Consider the following 14,675-nt stretch of genomic DNA (forward strand, 5'->3'; position numbering starts at 1 on the left):
TTGAGGAAAAAAAAAAATCAACATCGTCAACTGATCGTCATTGATAACTAAAAGCTAAAAAAAAACTCTATTTCCATATCACCATCGCGATCGGATCGTTATTATTTCTTAGCCTTGACATTACGCATCGTGCAACTTCAACTTCGGTCGTCGTGAGCAGAAGTTTGAGTCGGTCCAACCAAGCATAATCGGAGATGGCGATAATCCGCCCGACTGACTCGGCAAGCTGTCAGGAGCCATTTATGCCAGCTGTTGGCAGTTACGAAATCTTCAAAGCTGGCCGCCGACACCACACCTTTTTCTTCCTTTGCGGTTGGCTGCGTGTGTGGGGATCTACCGCAAAAGCCCTGCTGCTGCGCACAATTGGCTCCAGTCCGGTCAGGATAGCCAAACAGACGCACACTTGTGACCCCAAAAGACCCTAGCCTATGTTGCTCGTTCGATTAATGCAAAGTAAGCACGTCAACGCAATGTTTAAACGTCCAATCAATCGTCTCACGAACTGCGTATGCTTAAAACACGTGCGGTTTGTGTGTGTGTGAGGTGGAGGAAGTAAAACCACACGACAGACTCCACCGGACCACACTGGATCACATTAGAGCGGTTGTTTGTTAGGAAAATTAGATTATCGACTCAGCTCGGTTGGGGTGTGTTCACGGTTTTCAATCATAATTAAAAATTGGCAAACCCCGAGGACACGATGTTGAAAGGTCATCTTATCAGATTGGAAACTAGATTTCTTTAGGCGTTACTGTGGGTGTTGAGCCAAGCCAATCCGTTGAAAATGTCTAACACGTCATAAGCGTAGTTTCTTTCTCTTTCGCGTTTATTAGCATGTGTTTCCTGCACTATGAAAGAGTAGACAATAAAGAACAAAATATAAATAACCAGCAGAAAAAGTCGTATTAATCGTTGCGACGTTCTATCAAAAGATACAGTGTTTTTGCATAGCATCTCCAACTTCCGCCATCTCACGCGGATCCTAAAAAACTTGCGATAACGGCTCAATCGTCCGCTAATCACGTACTTAGATCAAGTACAAAATCGTACACTCATTAGACTCGTTTACAACTTCCTGCACCACTAATCCTTCACCCTTCTTACCCTTATTTCGGAAATACCGGAAACGGCGTAGGTCGTTCCTTAACCGGTGGCAAAATGTAGGCTAGTTGGGCATAATGGACGAACAATTTTCGAACTCCACAAAACCGGTACCTCAATCTCCTATACGCGTGTGGTTGTGGCGGCAAGCAAGTTGACTAACCGATTTGGTCCCCTGCTTTTACTCTGGAGACGAAGAGTGGCTATTAACGCCAGAACCGGTCTTTCCATAACCGACGAATTGCGTAGGTTCAATTATTACGCTGCGGGCTCCAATATCGTTGCATCGATCATCACCGCTTTTCTCCCAGACACTTGGCAGTGTCCAGCAGTTGCGGCAAGAACTTTAATACTCGTGGGATGCTGACCACACGCATAAGCCTTAATTCGGTATCGAGCGAAAGAGCTGTGCACAGAGAAAGTTAGTACCGATTTTAATCGTATAGAAAATTCATTTTTATTCGTACGTAATACTTATGTACTTGTGATCACCAAAACTGTACAATTGTAAATTGAACTTATATTGCGTTAACACGTTGACTGCCATGTCACCCAAAAGTGGGTGACAGCAAAGCTCAGTTCTAAAAAGTTTTTGACCCATTAATAAATGAAAATGCATCATAAAAATTATAGTAATATTTTATATCAATTATTTGGGAAGCTAAATTTTTGCTTAGCCTTCAAAAATCGTTGGTTTAATAAATGTTATAAGCAAATTATATTAAACAAGATTGTTCTAAAAAAGTGTGCTAAAAACGCTTGGCAGTCAACGTGTTAAAGAATTAATAGGGAACTACTACAAAATAATTTGAATTTAGAAACATATAAAGATAAGTTATTCTGATAGTCCTTATTAAATTAGCGCTTTCTGAACGTAGTTCATTAATTCAATTGGACGATCAACTAATCTATATTTATGTCCTAAATCCAACATGTATCAGACCGAATCACTTATTTAAAATGTGGATAGGGGAAATTTTAGAACACACATCGATCACACGTCAGCTGCTTCAGAGTCTCGATGGCTTGAAGAAAGCTACAGCTACATTAAAGAAATGAGCTTAACTTTCGCATAAACGATTCATTAAAATTTTGGAACAATAGAAAACTCTTTGTAGATTATTACACACTCCAAAAATAAAAACCCAACCATTACTACCATAGTTATTGACGTTAAGTTTTTGAAAAATGTATTTAGAATTTGTTGCATGTCGTTAAATGTATTTTCCCAAACACCACAAAACAGGCTTCTACTTCACCGAAAGTGTCTAAACTTCTTCCAGAGTAGTCGTTGATCTTATTTTGTAAACGATACATTTTAAACAGCCCTTCGATAGCAATAGCATTGACATTCTTCTTCCAGCTAATCTAATTTGCAAACCATGTCGCGGTGTTCTGTGAGCGGAAATTATTAGCTGTGCACGTTCGGACGGATATTTACGGCCGAAGGCAAACGTCGGCGGCCCGTCATCGTCTTCCAACAGGGTTGGCTAACTTTTGAGGCTCGCGAAACGAATTTGGTTAATTTTTCATTGCGGTATTAATAATCAATAAGTATTATTTGAGATTTAAGAGCATGAACACTAGATGATTACAAAAGTTCCTTTTTGCCTCAACAACTCTTAAACTGGTTTATTAAAAATCAGCAGAATGAGGTCCTAGGCAGCAAAGGTTTTGTCACCCCTGGCCTAGACAATTACTACTGACATCATAATTTTCGAGCAACGTGCTTTACTGACTAAGATCGAACGTAGTCTGTCTCGTATTTACCTTCCGACTTCGTCGATAGGTAAATTAGCTATCGTATTTCTAGGTCGTTACGTAACAAACACTGAACGCAGCCAAGGTAGGATTTAAACGAAGGCGTACGAATTTACATTTCACACTCTTCTACAAACACATACACAACCGTTGGGTGACACTAAAAACATTTTGTTGGTACAGAGACTCAGAATTGTCCCATCGATTCACAAGTTATCAGCCTACCAACCAATGGATAGGAGACACCTTCTTGTTACCTCTTAGATTGCGCCTTTTGTCATGTGACCTTCATCGAAAATGAGATGTTAATTAATTTATTTGTCCAGTTTTTATCTTGGGTACTGGGCGTCATTACATTTTATTGTAATCTCTACAAGCGTCACGTTCGGAGAACCGACTACGATGGGTCGCCTCAAGGCAAACGTTAATATTACCACCAATTTGGTGCCAGTACATCCTCATCCCTTCTTTTGCGAGGCACGTTTTTTTCGCACTTCGCATCCACCCGAGCTATTTGATTTCGAATTCATTAAAACGCCGTTTGAGAGTTCCGTTGGAAGTTGAAAAATGGTCTACTGAAATGGTTGTGAAAAGAAACAACGTCTTCCTCTGATTGAAGTCAATGAATGGACGTGATTGTCCGCAGTACTTCTTCTCCGTTTTGGATTCTCCACGACGCGATCCCGCGAAAACCCGCTCCGACAGGCGACGGTGTTGAAGCGCTTTGCCTTCGGCTCAATTTCAAGCCACATTACTGTTGAAATATTCATTAGAGCATTAGCGGACTGAGGGACAAATAAACCGCGGTTAAACCAACAGCCACACAGTTGTCTGTATTCCAAACAAAAACGAGTTCTAGGAATTCGCGAGGATCGGTAGGTGACATTCTTTGCCGAAGACGCCAGCCATGGGAGGAATGAAGAAATACTCAAAAATACCAGCTTCCTGTTTCTTAACGAATTGAGAACCTAACAATTTTACGTTTGGTTTATTATTTACTTCAAACTATAAATGTCCATTTGAGCAGCATAACATCAATAAGAATTGTGTGGATGGTGTGTACGCCGATATACTTTGATAACGATAGTCAAACAATTTAAGGTTAAAATGTCTCAATATCCGGACTTTGATCCACCAGTAGAGCTTTTGATACAAGCACAGCTACAGAGCACTTGCTTCGTTGGAAAGCTTAAACTGATGATGTCACACGGTGCTAGTAATTATTGGCAATTAATTCCAACGAGTGGCATCCTTCAATGTCAACCGCTCGTGCGCTAGCACACCCCACATCGTTGAAACCTGTCAATTGGGGGGAAAACACTAGTTCTCCAGCTGACATCTCCGACGCTCTTGGACCATTGGCCGACATAGGTAGGAGGGGTCAGCAATAACATCCTGCAGCGAATGCGGATGATTTATCTTATCTTGTGAAAAGTGCAAACAAATAAACACTTCCCATGGTCGTACGATGCTTATCTGCTTACACTTCACTTAATTTGTGGCTTCGCGAACCACGCTGTATTCCAAGAGGGACTCGAGAATTTGTTTTGGTAGAAAAAGCTCAAGAACTTAAAACTGAAGGAAGGTCTCGACCTACGCGAACGTACGAACGCAGTTTGCTTCTTCCGCTGCCTACGCGTCCGTCGTACAAACCGGCGCTCAACATTTGGTTAGCAATAAAAAGTGATGAGTCTTGATGAGCTCGTGTGGTAGTAAGGTAGAAACCGACGTTCGACTGACTAAAACACCATTACACAAAATGATTGTGCATATAAATTTGTCTCTATGACGATGGAAGATGAGTAATACTGAAAATCATTCGAAGGTGAGAGCAAAAGTTCAATCATTTTTACTATATGGAAGTGCATTTCGGTGTGCTTAACAAATAAAGTATGTATCGATAACGTTAAAAAATAAGCTTATCATTTCCATTGACTTCCGTAAGGCATAAAAATACATAAAATTTAAAAAAATCCTTTCATCACCTCAACAGATTCGCTTATAATGATGGCCAGAGATAACGACATTTGCAAAGCTCATTATTAAGTTTTGTGGTGAAAGTTTTTTATTTTAAGCATTTCGAAAATGTCATCATTCGGGTTGCGAATTGTTTCGCGACAAATTTACAAAACAAGCCAAACAAGACACAGACTGTAAACCGCAACTCCGGCATTGTGTCAGAGATCATAAATTGAAAGTTTCGCCCTGGCGTCACCAGCCCCGAACAGCAACAACCAAATGGCAGAAATGCAAAATATACAATAATAACGAAATGGATCCCACTTTCCCAAATCTGCTCGCCCGGCGCAGTAGTGATGGTAAATATTTTAGTCCAACCGGACACAACCTTTTCCAGCGCGCATAAATTAGTGCCATATAACACCGAGCAACTATCTTTAAAAAAATTGTTTTCTTTTACGCTACGCCTAAGACGTTGCTCGATTCTGCACCGGGGCAAAAGCGTTTCGAGCGTTTGGAGACCGTCAGATCGTCTCGAAGTCTGCGTGATCGTGAATGGGAGTACCGGGATCGGAATCTTGTGCGCAACGGGCGTCGGATTTCACTCCCGAACCTCTTTGGCGCAGCTGACGCCCACCTGGGCGAGAAACCAGCTTCCTTGGTTGGCGTTTCTTCGCTTGTCTTTGTGGTGTTCCCAGGTGCGCCGGTTTGTTTACTTAGCCGGGCGAATAAAACACGAGGGCCCCCACACTCGAGCTGACTCTCTTCCGTTAGCGAAATAACTTCAAAACAGTTTTTAAAACGTAAGCCAAGCTTGTACACCGCTGCACACCAGTGACCCGTTTTAGCTTAACGAATGGCATTCCAGCCTAGATTTGAAGTACCACACATGATACGAACACCAATTGCACACCGTTGCCAATGTTTTGTGCGGGGGTTGTGCAAGTCTTGCCCGTAGAATGGCTAAAGCCGTTCTGACAAAGCATTCGGGCTTAGGAGGCGCGCTCAGCTCGGAAAGGACACCAACGAGATTTCACATCACACCCATATGTTTGTGGCGCTCGCGACCCATAGGTTTACAGCGATGTAGGTCGTTTCAGTTCCACACTAGGGTGCTAGTAAATAAGCCAAGATCTCGGCGGCATTAACGTCAAGACTATGACCAAAGTGCAAATAAACAGGACCGTGCGCTATGAGGTGCTGGCTTACCCCAGATGTTGGTGAACTTGGCTGGTCGACTGAGTGGGGTGGTGTAGGAATTAATCAAATCAAATAAACCCAACACAACCTCCCTAAACCGAGAGTACGGCCCGATCTCTTCACTCTTCGTTTCGCTTGCAATCAGTTCGAAGACTTTGCACGAATCGATCACCATTCTCCCAAGCGTCCAAGCTGGTTGGTTCCACCGTCTTTGCCTACAAAAAAGAACATTGGCCATTGCGAGCCGCCGTATGGACAATATCGTTAGGAAAAGCAAACATTGCACCCATTTATGGTACGCGTGGCCCTCGCAGCGCCAGCTCTATGCTACTTAGCATCATCTGGTGAGACACCGACGCTAAGGCACGATATGCGCAAGACATAAGACGGACACCAGCGCCAGTAAAAGCGACCGGGCACGGTGGTCCGCCGGACAAAGTTTGGGAGATTTCATCATTGTCCGCGTGCTATCCTTGGCCTACCCAATTTTGGCCAGCGCTCCGAGGTTAGTCGTCGGTTCTTTTCTGCGCGTATGATATCCGGGAGCCATGAGACCCCCTTGGACTAATGATGGATTGTTTTACCGACTAATTTGGGCACCATCAAATAGTTAATTTGAAACTGATAACCTTTGGCAACAGTAAACAAAACATTTGGAAGTGAAAACCATGCCATGAAAGATGGCAAGCTTAGGTGACATGGTTTCACACGGTTAGAAAGATTAGCCTTCCAAGCGTTTGGTACATTTAACTGCCATTTGAATTGCCAGATTAACTGGTTATGGTAGCAAACTAACTGGAAATCGTTGTCAAACAAAGATGAATAAACCAAAGATGTGAATTTAGTATTGTACGGAGAGATAGACGTTGTGCTGTCGCATTTTCTAAAGAGCCTTATTATTGTAAATACATATATAGGTATTATAATAAGCAAAACTGCATTTGAAACAATTAACAACCCCTTTTTTAATAGAATTATATGTTTCATACGTACTCAAATGGATAAAGCAAATTTTCACTTTCAACTTTAAGGACCTCGCTAAAGCAAAATCTGCCATAAAATACCATAGAAGTTGAATAATTAACGTGGTGCTCCGTATTTTTATCATTACTGTATAAACGAGGTATGAATAAAACAAAAAACTACATAAATTTGTTAAAATTGGGGGTTTGGAATATGTATCCTCACGAAGATGTAAATCACCAACCCTTTATCATTAATCTATTCCAACACACATACATTTTTTTTGCCATTATAAAAAAATATATTTCTGATCTTTAAATTGAAAAAATAAAACAACCATGTATGCAACCGTACCAACGATATGTTGCCATGAAAATAACAGAGAAAAGTGTGTAAAACTTTTTTGTCGCTGTATTCTAAAGTGCGATAGAACAATTTTTAAACTTCTAGTATAACCTACATTTAATCTAAAATCAATTTGTTGCGTCAATGAAATGATTGTACATGTTTGAGGCATCTAGTTTGTTTCATATTTACAAAATTTTTGGGTTTCTCCAAAATTTTTATTTGTAAATTCTAGAATAATATCGTACGAACTTGGATTTGGTGCATGTTTTGATTAGTTCTATATATTTTTTCTATGTTCTTACATACGCAAACTGTACGCCAATGTCGTATGAACTTCCAAGGCAAGGCTTGTAGAAAACAGGTTGGAATGGTGCCGACCGGTATGGAAAAACAAACTTAAATTAACAAAACTTTTTTTCTAGTCAAAAGAATATAAACTAGGATATACATTACCATTTCTTTAAATGCTTTTATTAATATTGTTAAGGCTACCTAACTAACTAAAGAACATTAAAAAAAAAACCATTTAATCTTTTAAAAAAAATGAAACATTGACAAACAAACCTTCAACCATGGTTTCTATCTACATTTGAAGACTTTTATCGAATCAAATTTCACTTGAACGGAACGGTCCACGATTACCATCAATCTATGACTGAGCAAAAATTTGATTTTCCCTCTCCAGCACTATGCAGCCCAACTTGAGCTTCAATCTGAGAAAAGTAAAACATGGCACGATTATCTAACGACTGTTTAGAAATATCGGTTACCACCGCGGTTTGCGATCGTGAAGAACAACTTTCTCACAATAACCGTAAAACCGACGTGTAAGTTTCTACTTTGGGTATTTGAATTCAATGGCGACGAACACATCGCTCCGATTGCGGAGCGGCTGTTAACTCGCGCTATCTGTTGTTTTTGCAAAAAAATCTGCACGAGGGATTCGATACTATTGTTTACCTTCGGTGTTATCAGCCGATTGCGTAAGCGAAAGCATGAACCCAACGTCGGTGTACAGAGGTATAGGTGAAGCAGTTTTAACATTAGAAAACTTCTCGGTAAGTTTAAAATAACGCTCAGAGGTTTTTTTTTATGTTTCCGATGGGAGCGATATCAAATAATAGTGACAGTGAAAACTTACGATCGTAGCGTTCCTTGAAGTCGCCGTCGTAGTCCTCGTCGATGGCACTCTCCAAGGCGTCCATGGCGCTGTTGATGTGCCGTTCGAAATCGGCATCGTTATCCATGCTGGCGTCGCGTTGCGTCGTTCTGTTTACTTGTGATAACAAAAAAGTAACCGTCGGGACGGAGGAAGAAGCGATTGATTTTCGATGTGTAGTTGCCACACAGTTGACCACGACTGTCACATTATACGACTTTTACGGTTCACAAATGCACTGCGGCTGCCAAATTTTCTTTCTTCGTGACTTTTTTTCGGGTATTACTCATTCTATGCACTGTAACGATTTGATTGATAATTTTAACTTATTTGTTTTCGTTTTCTTGCGTCTGCAAACACACTTATCACTAAACACAATGCAATTGCACTTCAAACTGGTTAACGGGGGACACAAATGGATGGTAAATTTATTTGCTTACTGCCTCATTGCAAGTATTTCCAGAGGTTTAATACACTTGGTACATTTTGCTGTAAATTTTCGCTGCTAGGAGAATAAACTTCTCCGTACCTCAGTACTATTATCGCGAACCGAACCGTGGATAAGCGCGTTTGACGGTGGTCTGTTTGCCCGAGTCAAACAGCACGGTGACGGCCCCGGACTTGGCCCCACCGAACAAAACGAGTCTTGAATGGCGTTTTCTCACTCGGCCGACTCTGGCGGCTTCCCGTTCACACTCTATCGTTTAGGCGTTCCATTTGTTCAGCCCATTCGTTTTTCCTTTTCTTCCACCTTTTGTTTGCACCCTGTTCGCCTCTCGCTCTCTGGCTGCTTGCACATTTTTTTCCGTACTGCCCAGAGGGATCGATCAGAGAAGGTGGCAGCCACGCATACACGAACTTACCCTGCCAACCCCCTGGTTGGAGTTGAGTATGGAGGACCGCGGCGTGCACATACTCCAGCCGCTAGCAGGGAGGAGCAGTATCACAACCACCAACACCTACCCCCCGCTCGGGAGAGAAACACACGCAGGACAGGAAGAAGAAGAAGCAGAAGGTGGCGCTGGCTGAGAGGGCGAAACAAAAAACATGTATGCGCGACAGGTACCAGCGGCGCGCTATGATATCATCATCGCCTATCACAAACTCCACGTTCCCATCTCCGTAGCCCATGTCCTGGAGGCGGTAGATGTATACGGCCGATCGCAAGCTCGCACACAACCATCCACAGAGACACAACAGGGCCATTTGCTCAATCCACCATACGGTGGAGGTTGCTCAACGACGCAACGGTCGATCCGCGGACTCTCAACTCCCACGCGTCGAGAAATCTTTACTAGAACTACAATGGCTCGAGGTGCCCTATTGAATGCAGTTTAGTGAAACACAGCCACCGGTACGCTGCCCAAGAACTAACCCAAGGCATAGGTGCGTAGGTGCCGTATTGGACTGAAGGAGTGATCAATGCATAACTTCTCGTCGTGTAGAAGCGTTTTTGAAACCCGAGTCCCAATCTCAACAGCGGACCACGGGACCATCGACGAAGCAATGTTCTTCCTGATTGCTCCATAGACCATGGATCGAAAGGAATTTTTATGATGTTTCTCAAGCAGGAAAAAATGTTATCGTTCTTGTAAAACAAGTTGGAATTCGTATTCTATTTGGAAGTGTTTGGCCGACAAAGATTTTGGATTAAAGCTTCACCTTGCATGACGAAGTTTTGTAGCAAATTTAAAAGAGCATTTGTCGTTCTAGCATTCATTGCTTTTTCTGTAATTGTTACTGTTGTGATAGGACCTGACCCGATGGATAAGCTTTGGGCCACTCACTGATAACTCGCCGTTATCAGCTGATGTGGGTTCCTGCTATCCATCGGGGTCAATGCGCAGCGTCCGTCGATCAGTTGACTTCGGCTGGGGATCGGTAGAGGATCGGGCACGGACGAGCCGCGCGTGGCGTCTGTTTTATGTACCGTTAAGTTTTAGGCCAAGGACCTCTGTTTTTAAAGTGTACGTGATCGTCATAGTAAATATAGTTCTAATGGTTAATTATGTAATTTATGTGTACTGATTGAAAAGACCAGAGCTACACGAAAGAACATAAAAGTGGCGACGAGTGAAAAAAAAAAAAAAAAAAAAAAAAATCGCTTGGTGTGAACGTGTGCATTAAAGACACAAGACTTTTGGTACGAGCGTGCACAGTGAAAACAAAATTCCGCGTCCACGGGCAAAAAGGCGAAGGATGAGCGTTAACGGAAGCGGTGCATCCGAGTTTCCAGTGGAAGGGGACGAGCGTCGATCATCCGCGATCCGCTCTGGTGGTTTTGTTCCCGGGCAACATCATTTGCAGCCCGCCAACGAAAACCAAGCGCCATGGCCACAGGCTCCATTGCAAAGCGCATCCGCGCAGCCCGCCAACGAAAACCAAGCGCCATGGACGCAGCCTCCATCGCAAAGTGCATCCGCGCAGCCATTGCAGAATAATTTTGCCGCGTCATCCGGAGCGCCTGGGCAGAATTTTGATTTTGCGATGCTGTCCCAAATGATGCAGATGATGCAGCAGCAAATGCAGCAACAGCAGCAGCAGATGCAGCAGCAGATGCAACAACAGCAGCAGCAGATGCAACAACAGCATCAGTTATTCGCCCAATTGCTGCAGCAGCCGAAATCCGCATCACAGCCTTCCCAGCCGACAAATAGTGTTCCCAGCAATCCCGAGGTGATTATGGATGCTTTATCGAGTAGCATCACGGAGTTTCGTTACGAGGCGGAATCGGACGTAACTTTCGGTGCATGGTTTGCACGATACGAGGATCTGTTTGCGCAGGATGCCTCTCGCCTCGACGATGCAGCTAAAGTGCGTTTGCTGATACGCAAGCTGGGACCCGCCGAGTACGCGCGGTACACTAGTTTTATCTTGCCGAGGGTCCCTCGTGACTTGTCGTTCGTCGATACTACAAAAAGGTTAACAGCTCTTTTCGGAAAAGCAGAGTCGCTGGTTAGTAAGCGATACACGTGTTTGCAGCTTACAAAGTCGCGGAACGAGGATTTGGTTTCATTTGTCTGCAGAGTGAACCGCTCCTGCGTGAACTTTCAACTTGCCGCAATGAGCGAAGAGCAGTTTAAATGTTTAATGCTCGTTTGCGGCTTGAAAGATGAAGCCGACGCTGAAGTGCGAACGAGGCTTCTGTCTCGAATCGAGGAGCGAAACGACGTGACATTGGAGCAGCTTTCCGCGGAATGTCAACGGATCGCAAGTCTTAAAGTCGACAGCGCGATGATTGCAGCAAAAACTAATGATCGCGTCCTGGCGCTAAGGGCCAGAGGACCGCGATACCAGTCGCCTGGTCAAGATCAAGGAGGAAAATGGCGGCAAGAACGTGGCGCGTATCGAGAAACTCGCGACAGGCCGGCTGGGCCTTGTTGGTTGTGCGGAGGTACCCATTGGGCAAGAAACTGTTCTTATGCCCAACATAAGTGCCGTGACTGTAACAAAACGGGCCATAGAGAGGGTTTCTGCAACCAACAAAACGGTAGGCGCCAGCGGCGAAAATCCAAGAAATGGAACAAGCGCACTCCGGTAGAGACAAGGTTTGTTACGATAAACGTCTGCAAGGTGACGCAAGCAAGGAAATTCGTCGACCTTCTGATCGGCAACAAGAAGGTGCGCATGCAGCTCGACACCGGTTCGGACATCACGGTGGTTGGACGGAGTGCATGGGACCAGTTGGGTAGGCCAACATTGAAGCCGGTAGGAGTATGCGCGAGGACAGCGTCTGGCTCGCAGCTGCAGCTGGATGGGGAATTTACGGCAAGGGTAACGATTGGCGACAGGACAAAGGTCGTCGTTATTCGCGTCATACAAGCAGACTTGCAGCTTCTGGGAGCAGATGCGATCGAGCAGTTCCAGCTCGGGTCGGTGCCAATGGACCACTTTTGTAACGCGATAAGCACAGAAGCGCTAAAATGGGAAAGCAAGTTCCCTAAAATGTTTAGTGGAAGTGGATTGTGCACTAAGGCAAATATTCAGCTGCGGCTGAAGGATAATCACCGTTCAGTATTTTGTCCCAAACGTCCGGTTGCATACGCGATGCAAGCTATTGTGGAAAAAGAGCTAGACCGCCTGCAAGACTTGGGTGTTATCACCAGAACGGACTATTCGGATTGGGCAGCCCCAATCGTGGTAGTGAGGAAACAGAACGGCAGTATAAGAATATGTGGAGATTATTCAACTGGCCTGAACTCAGCTCTCCAGTCCCATGAGTATCCACTACCACTTCCAGAGGATATTTTTGCAACACTTGCTCAGTGCCAGTTTTTCAGCAAAATTGACCTTTCGGACGCGTTCCTGCAGGTGGAAATAAATGAGCAGTATCGTCCGTTACTTACGATAAATACGCATCGCGGACTATACCATTACAACCGCCTGCCACCCGGGATAAAGATTGCACCAGCGGCATTCCAGCAGCTGATGGATGCAATGCTCGCCGGATTGAATCGTACATCCGGGTACATGGACGACGTAGTCGTGGGAGGAAGAACAGAGCGTGAGCACGATGAGAACCTGCTAAACCTTTTCCGGCGCATCGAAGATTACGGATTTACCATCCGCGCGGAAAAGTGTGCATTCAAAATGACTCAAATTGAGTATTTGGGGTTCATCGTTGATAGCCAGGGTCTCAGACCGAATCCCGAAAAGATAGCAGTAATTCACGAGTTGCCGGCGCCAAGGAATGTGAGTGAAGTACGATCCTTTTTAGGAGCCGTGAATTATTACGGGAAGTTCGTTCCAAAGATGAGAGACCTTCGGTACCCTCTGGATGTGCTGCTGAAAAACGAGTCACAATTTGAATGGACACGCGAGTGCGAAGATGCCTTTCGGAAATTTAAAGAGATACTGGCCTCCGACCTGCTCCTGACGCATTACGACCCCAACGCGGAAATAGTGGTTTCTGCGGATGCTTCGTCGGTTGGTCTAGGCGCAACGATCAGCCATAGATTTGCTGATGGATCGATGAAGGTGGTGCAGCATGCTTCACGAGCCCTAACGAAGGCAGAAGCAGGGTACAGTCAGATCGATCGTGAAGGTCTAGCGATCATTTTTGCCGTTAAGAAATTCCATAAAATGCTGTACGGACGCCATTTCCGGTTGCAGACGGATCATCGACCACTGTTGCGCATTTTCGGCTCCAACAAGGGTATACCTGTTTACACAGCCAACAGGTTACAGCGTTTTGCTCTGCAGCTTCAACTGTACGATTTTAGCATCGAATATGTTAAAACGGATCAATTTGGCAACGCGGACGTGCTCTCAAGGCTAATAAGGGAGCACGCAAAACCAGATCCAGAGTACATCATTGCAAGCGCTGAGTTGGAAGAGGACGTGAGTTCCGTTGTAATAAACTGTATTAACCTATTTCCGCTTCATTTTAGAGATGTCGCGAAGGCAACGGAATCCGACCCGGTACTGCGGCAAGTAACAAAATACATTATGGAAGGTTGGCCGCGAGACAAATCATACGGCGAAGATTTGGCTCGCTTTTTCCACAGAAGCGAGGCCTTATCCACGTTCCGGGGAAGTATTTTGTTCGGGGAGAGGGTGGTCATCCCAAGAAAGCTACAGCGGCGTTGCTTGGAGCAGCTGCACGAAGGACATCCAGGGATCCAAAGGATGAAGGCGGTGGCTCGCAGTTATGTGTACTGGCCAAGCATCGATAGAGACATTGCCGAGTACGTGAAAACATGCCACGCCTGTGCAGTAGCATCGAAGTCCTCCCCGCGTGAGAAACCCGTTTCCTGGCCAGCTACCAAGAAGCCCTGGGAGCGCATCCACATCGATTATGCCGGTCCAGTTGACGGTGATTACTTTTTGGTAATGGTTGATGCGCATACAAAGTGGCCAGAGGTGGTAAGGACGCGTAGCACTACGACAAAGGCTACTATTGCGATGATGCGGGGCATCTTCGCAAGATTTGGCTATCCCGAAACGTTGGTCAGCGATAATGGGCCCCAGTTCGTATCGTCCGAGTTTGAGGATTACTGTTGTAGAAACGGCATAGACCACGTGAAAACCGCGCCGTTTCATCCTCAATCGAATGGGCAAGCTGAGCGTTTCGTGGACACGCTAAAAAGAAAAAATGCAAAAGATCCACGAAGGTGGAGCCACACGAGAGGAATCACTCGATATTTTCCTTGCATCTTATCGGATGACTCCCAACCCGGTTGTA

The 14,675-nt window shown here is 44.6% G+C and overlaps 1 protein-coding gene across 1 annotated transcript; it reads left to right on the forward strand.

Moving 5' to 3' along the window:
* The first annotated feature begins 11,068 nt into the window (after positions 1–11,068).
* LOC131285182 (uncharacterized protein K02A2.6-like) lies at positions 11,069–14,166 on the forward strand. Its single transcript, XM_058314044.1, has 3 exons — positions 11,069–11,349; positions 11,956–13,831; positions 13,882–14,166. Exons 1-3 carry the CDS (start codon positions 11,069–11,071, stop codon positions 14,164–14,166), a joined length of 2,442 nt encoding a protein of 813 aa, XP_058170027.1.
* The last annotated feature ends 509 nt before the right edge of the window (positions 14,167–14,675 follow it).

Source organism: Anopheles ziemanni, chromosome 3, assembly GCF_943734765.1.
Source record: "Anopheles ziemanni chromosome 3, idAnoZiCoDA_A2_x.2, whole genome shotgun sequence".
Classification (NCBI taxonomy): domain Eukaryota; kingdom Metazoa; phylum Arthropoda; class Insecta; order Diptera; family Culicidae; genus Anopheles; species Anopheles ziemanni.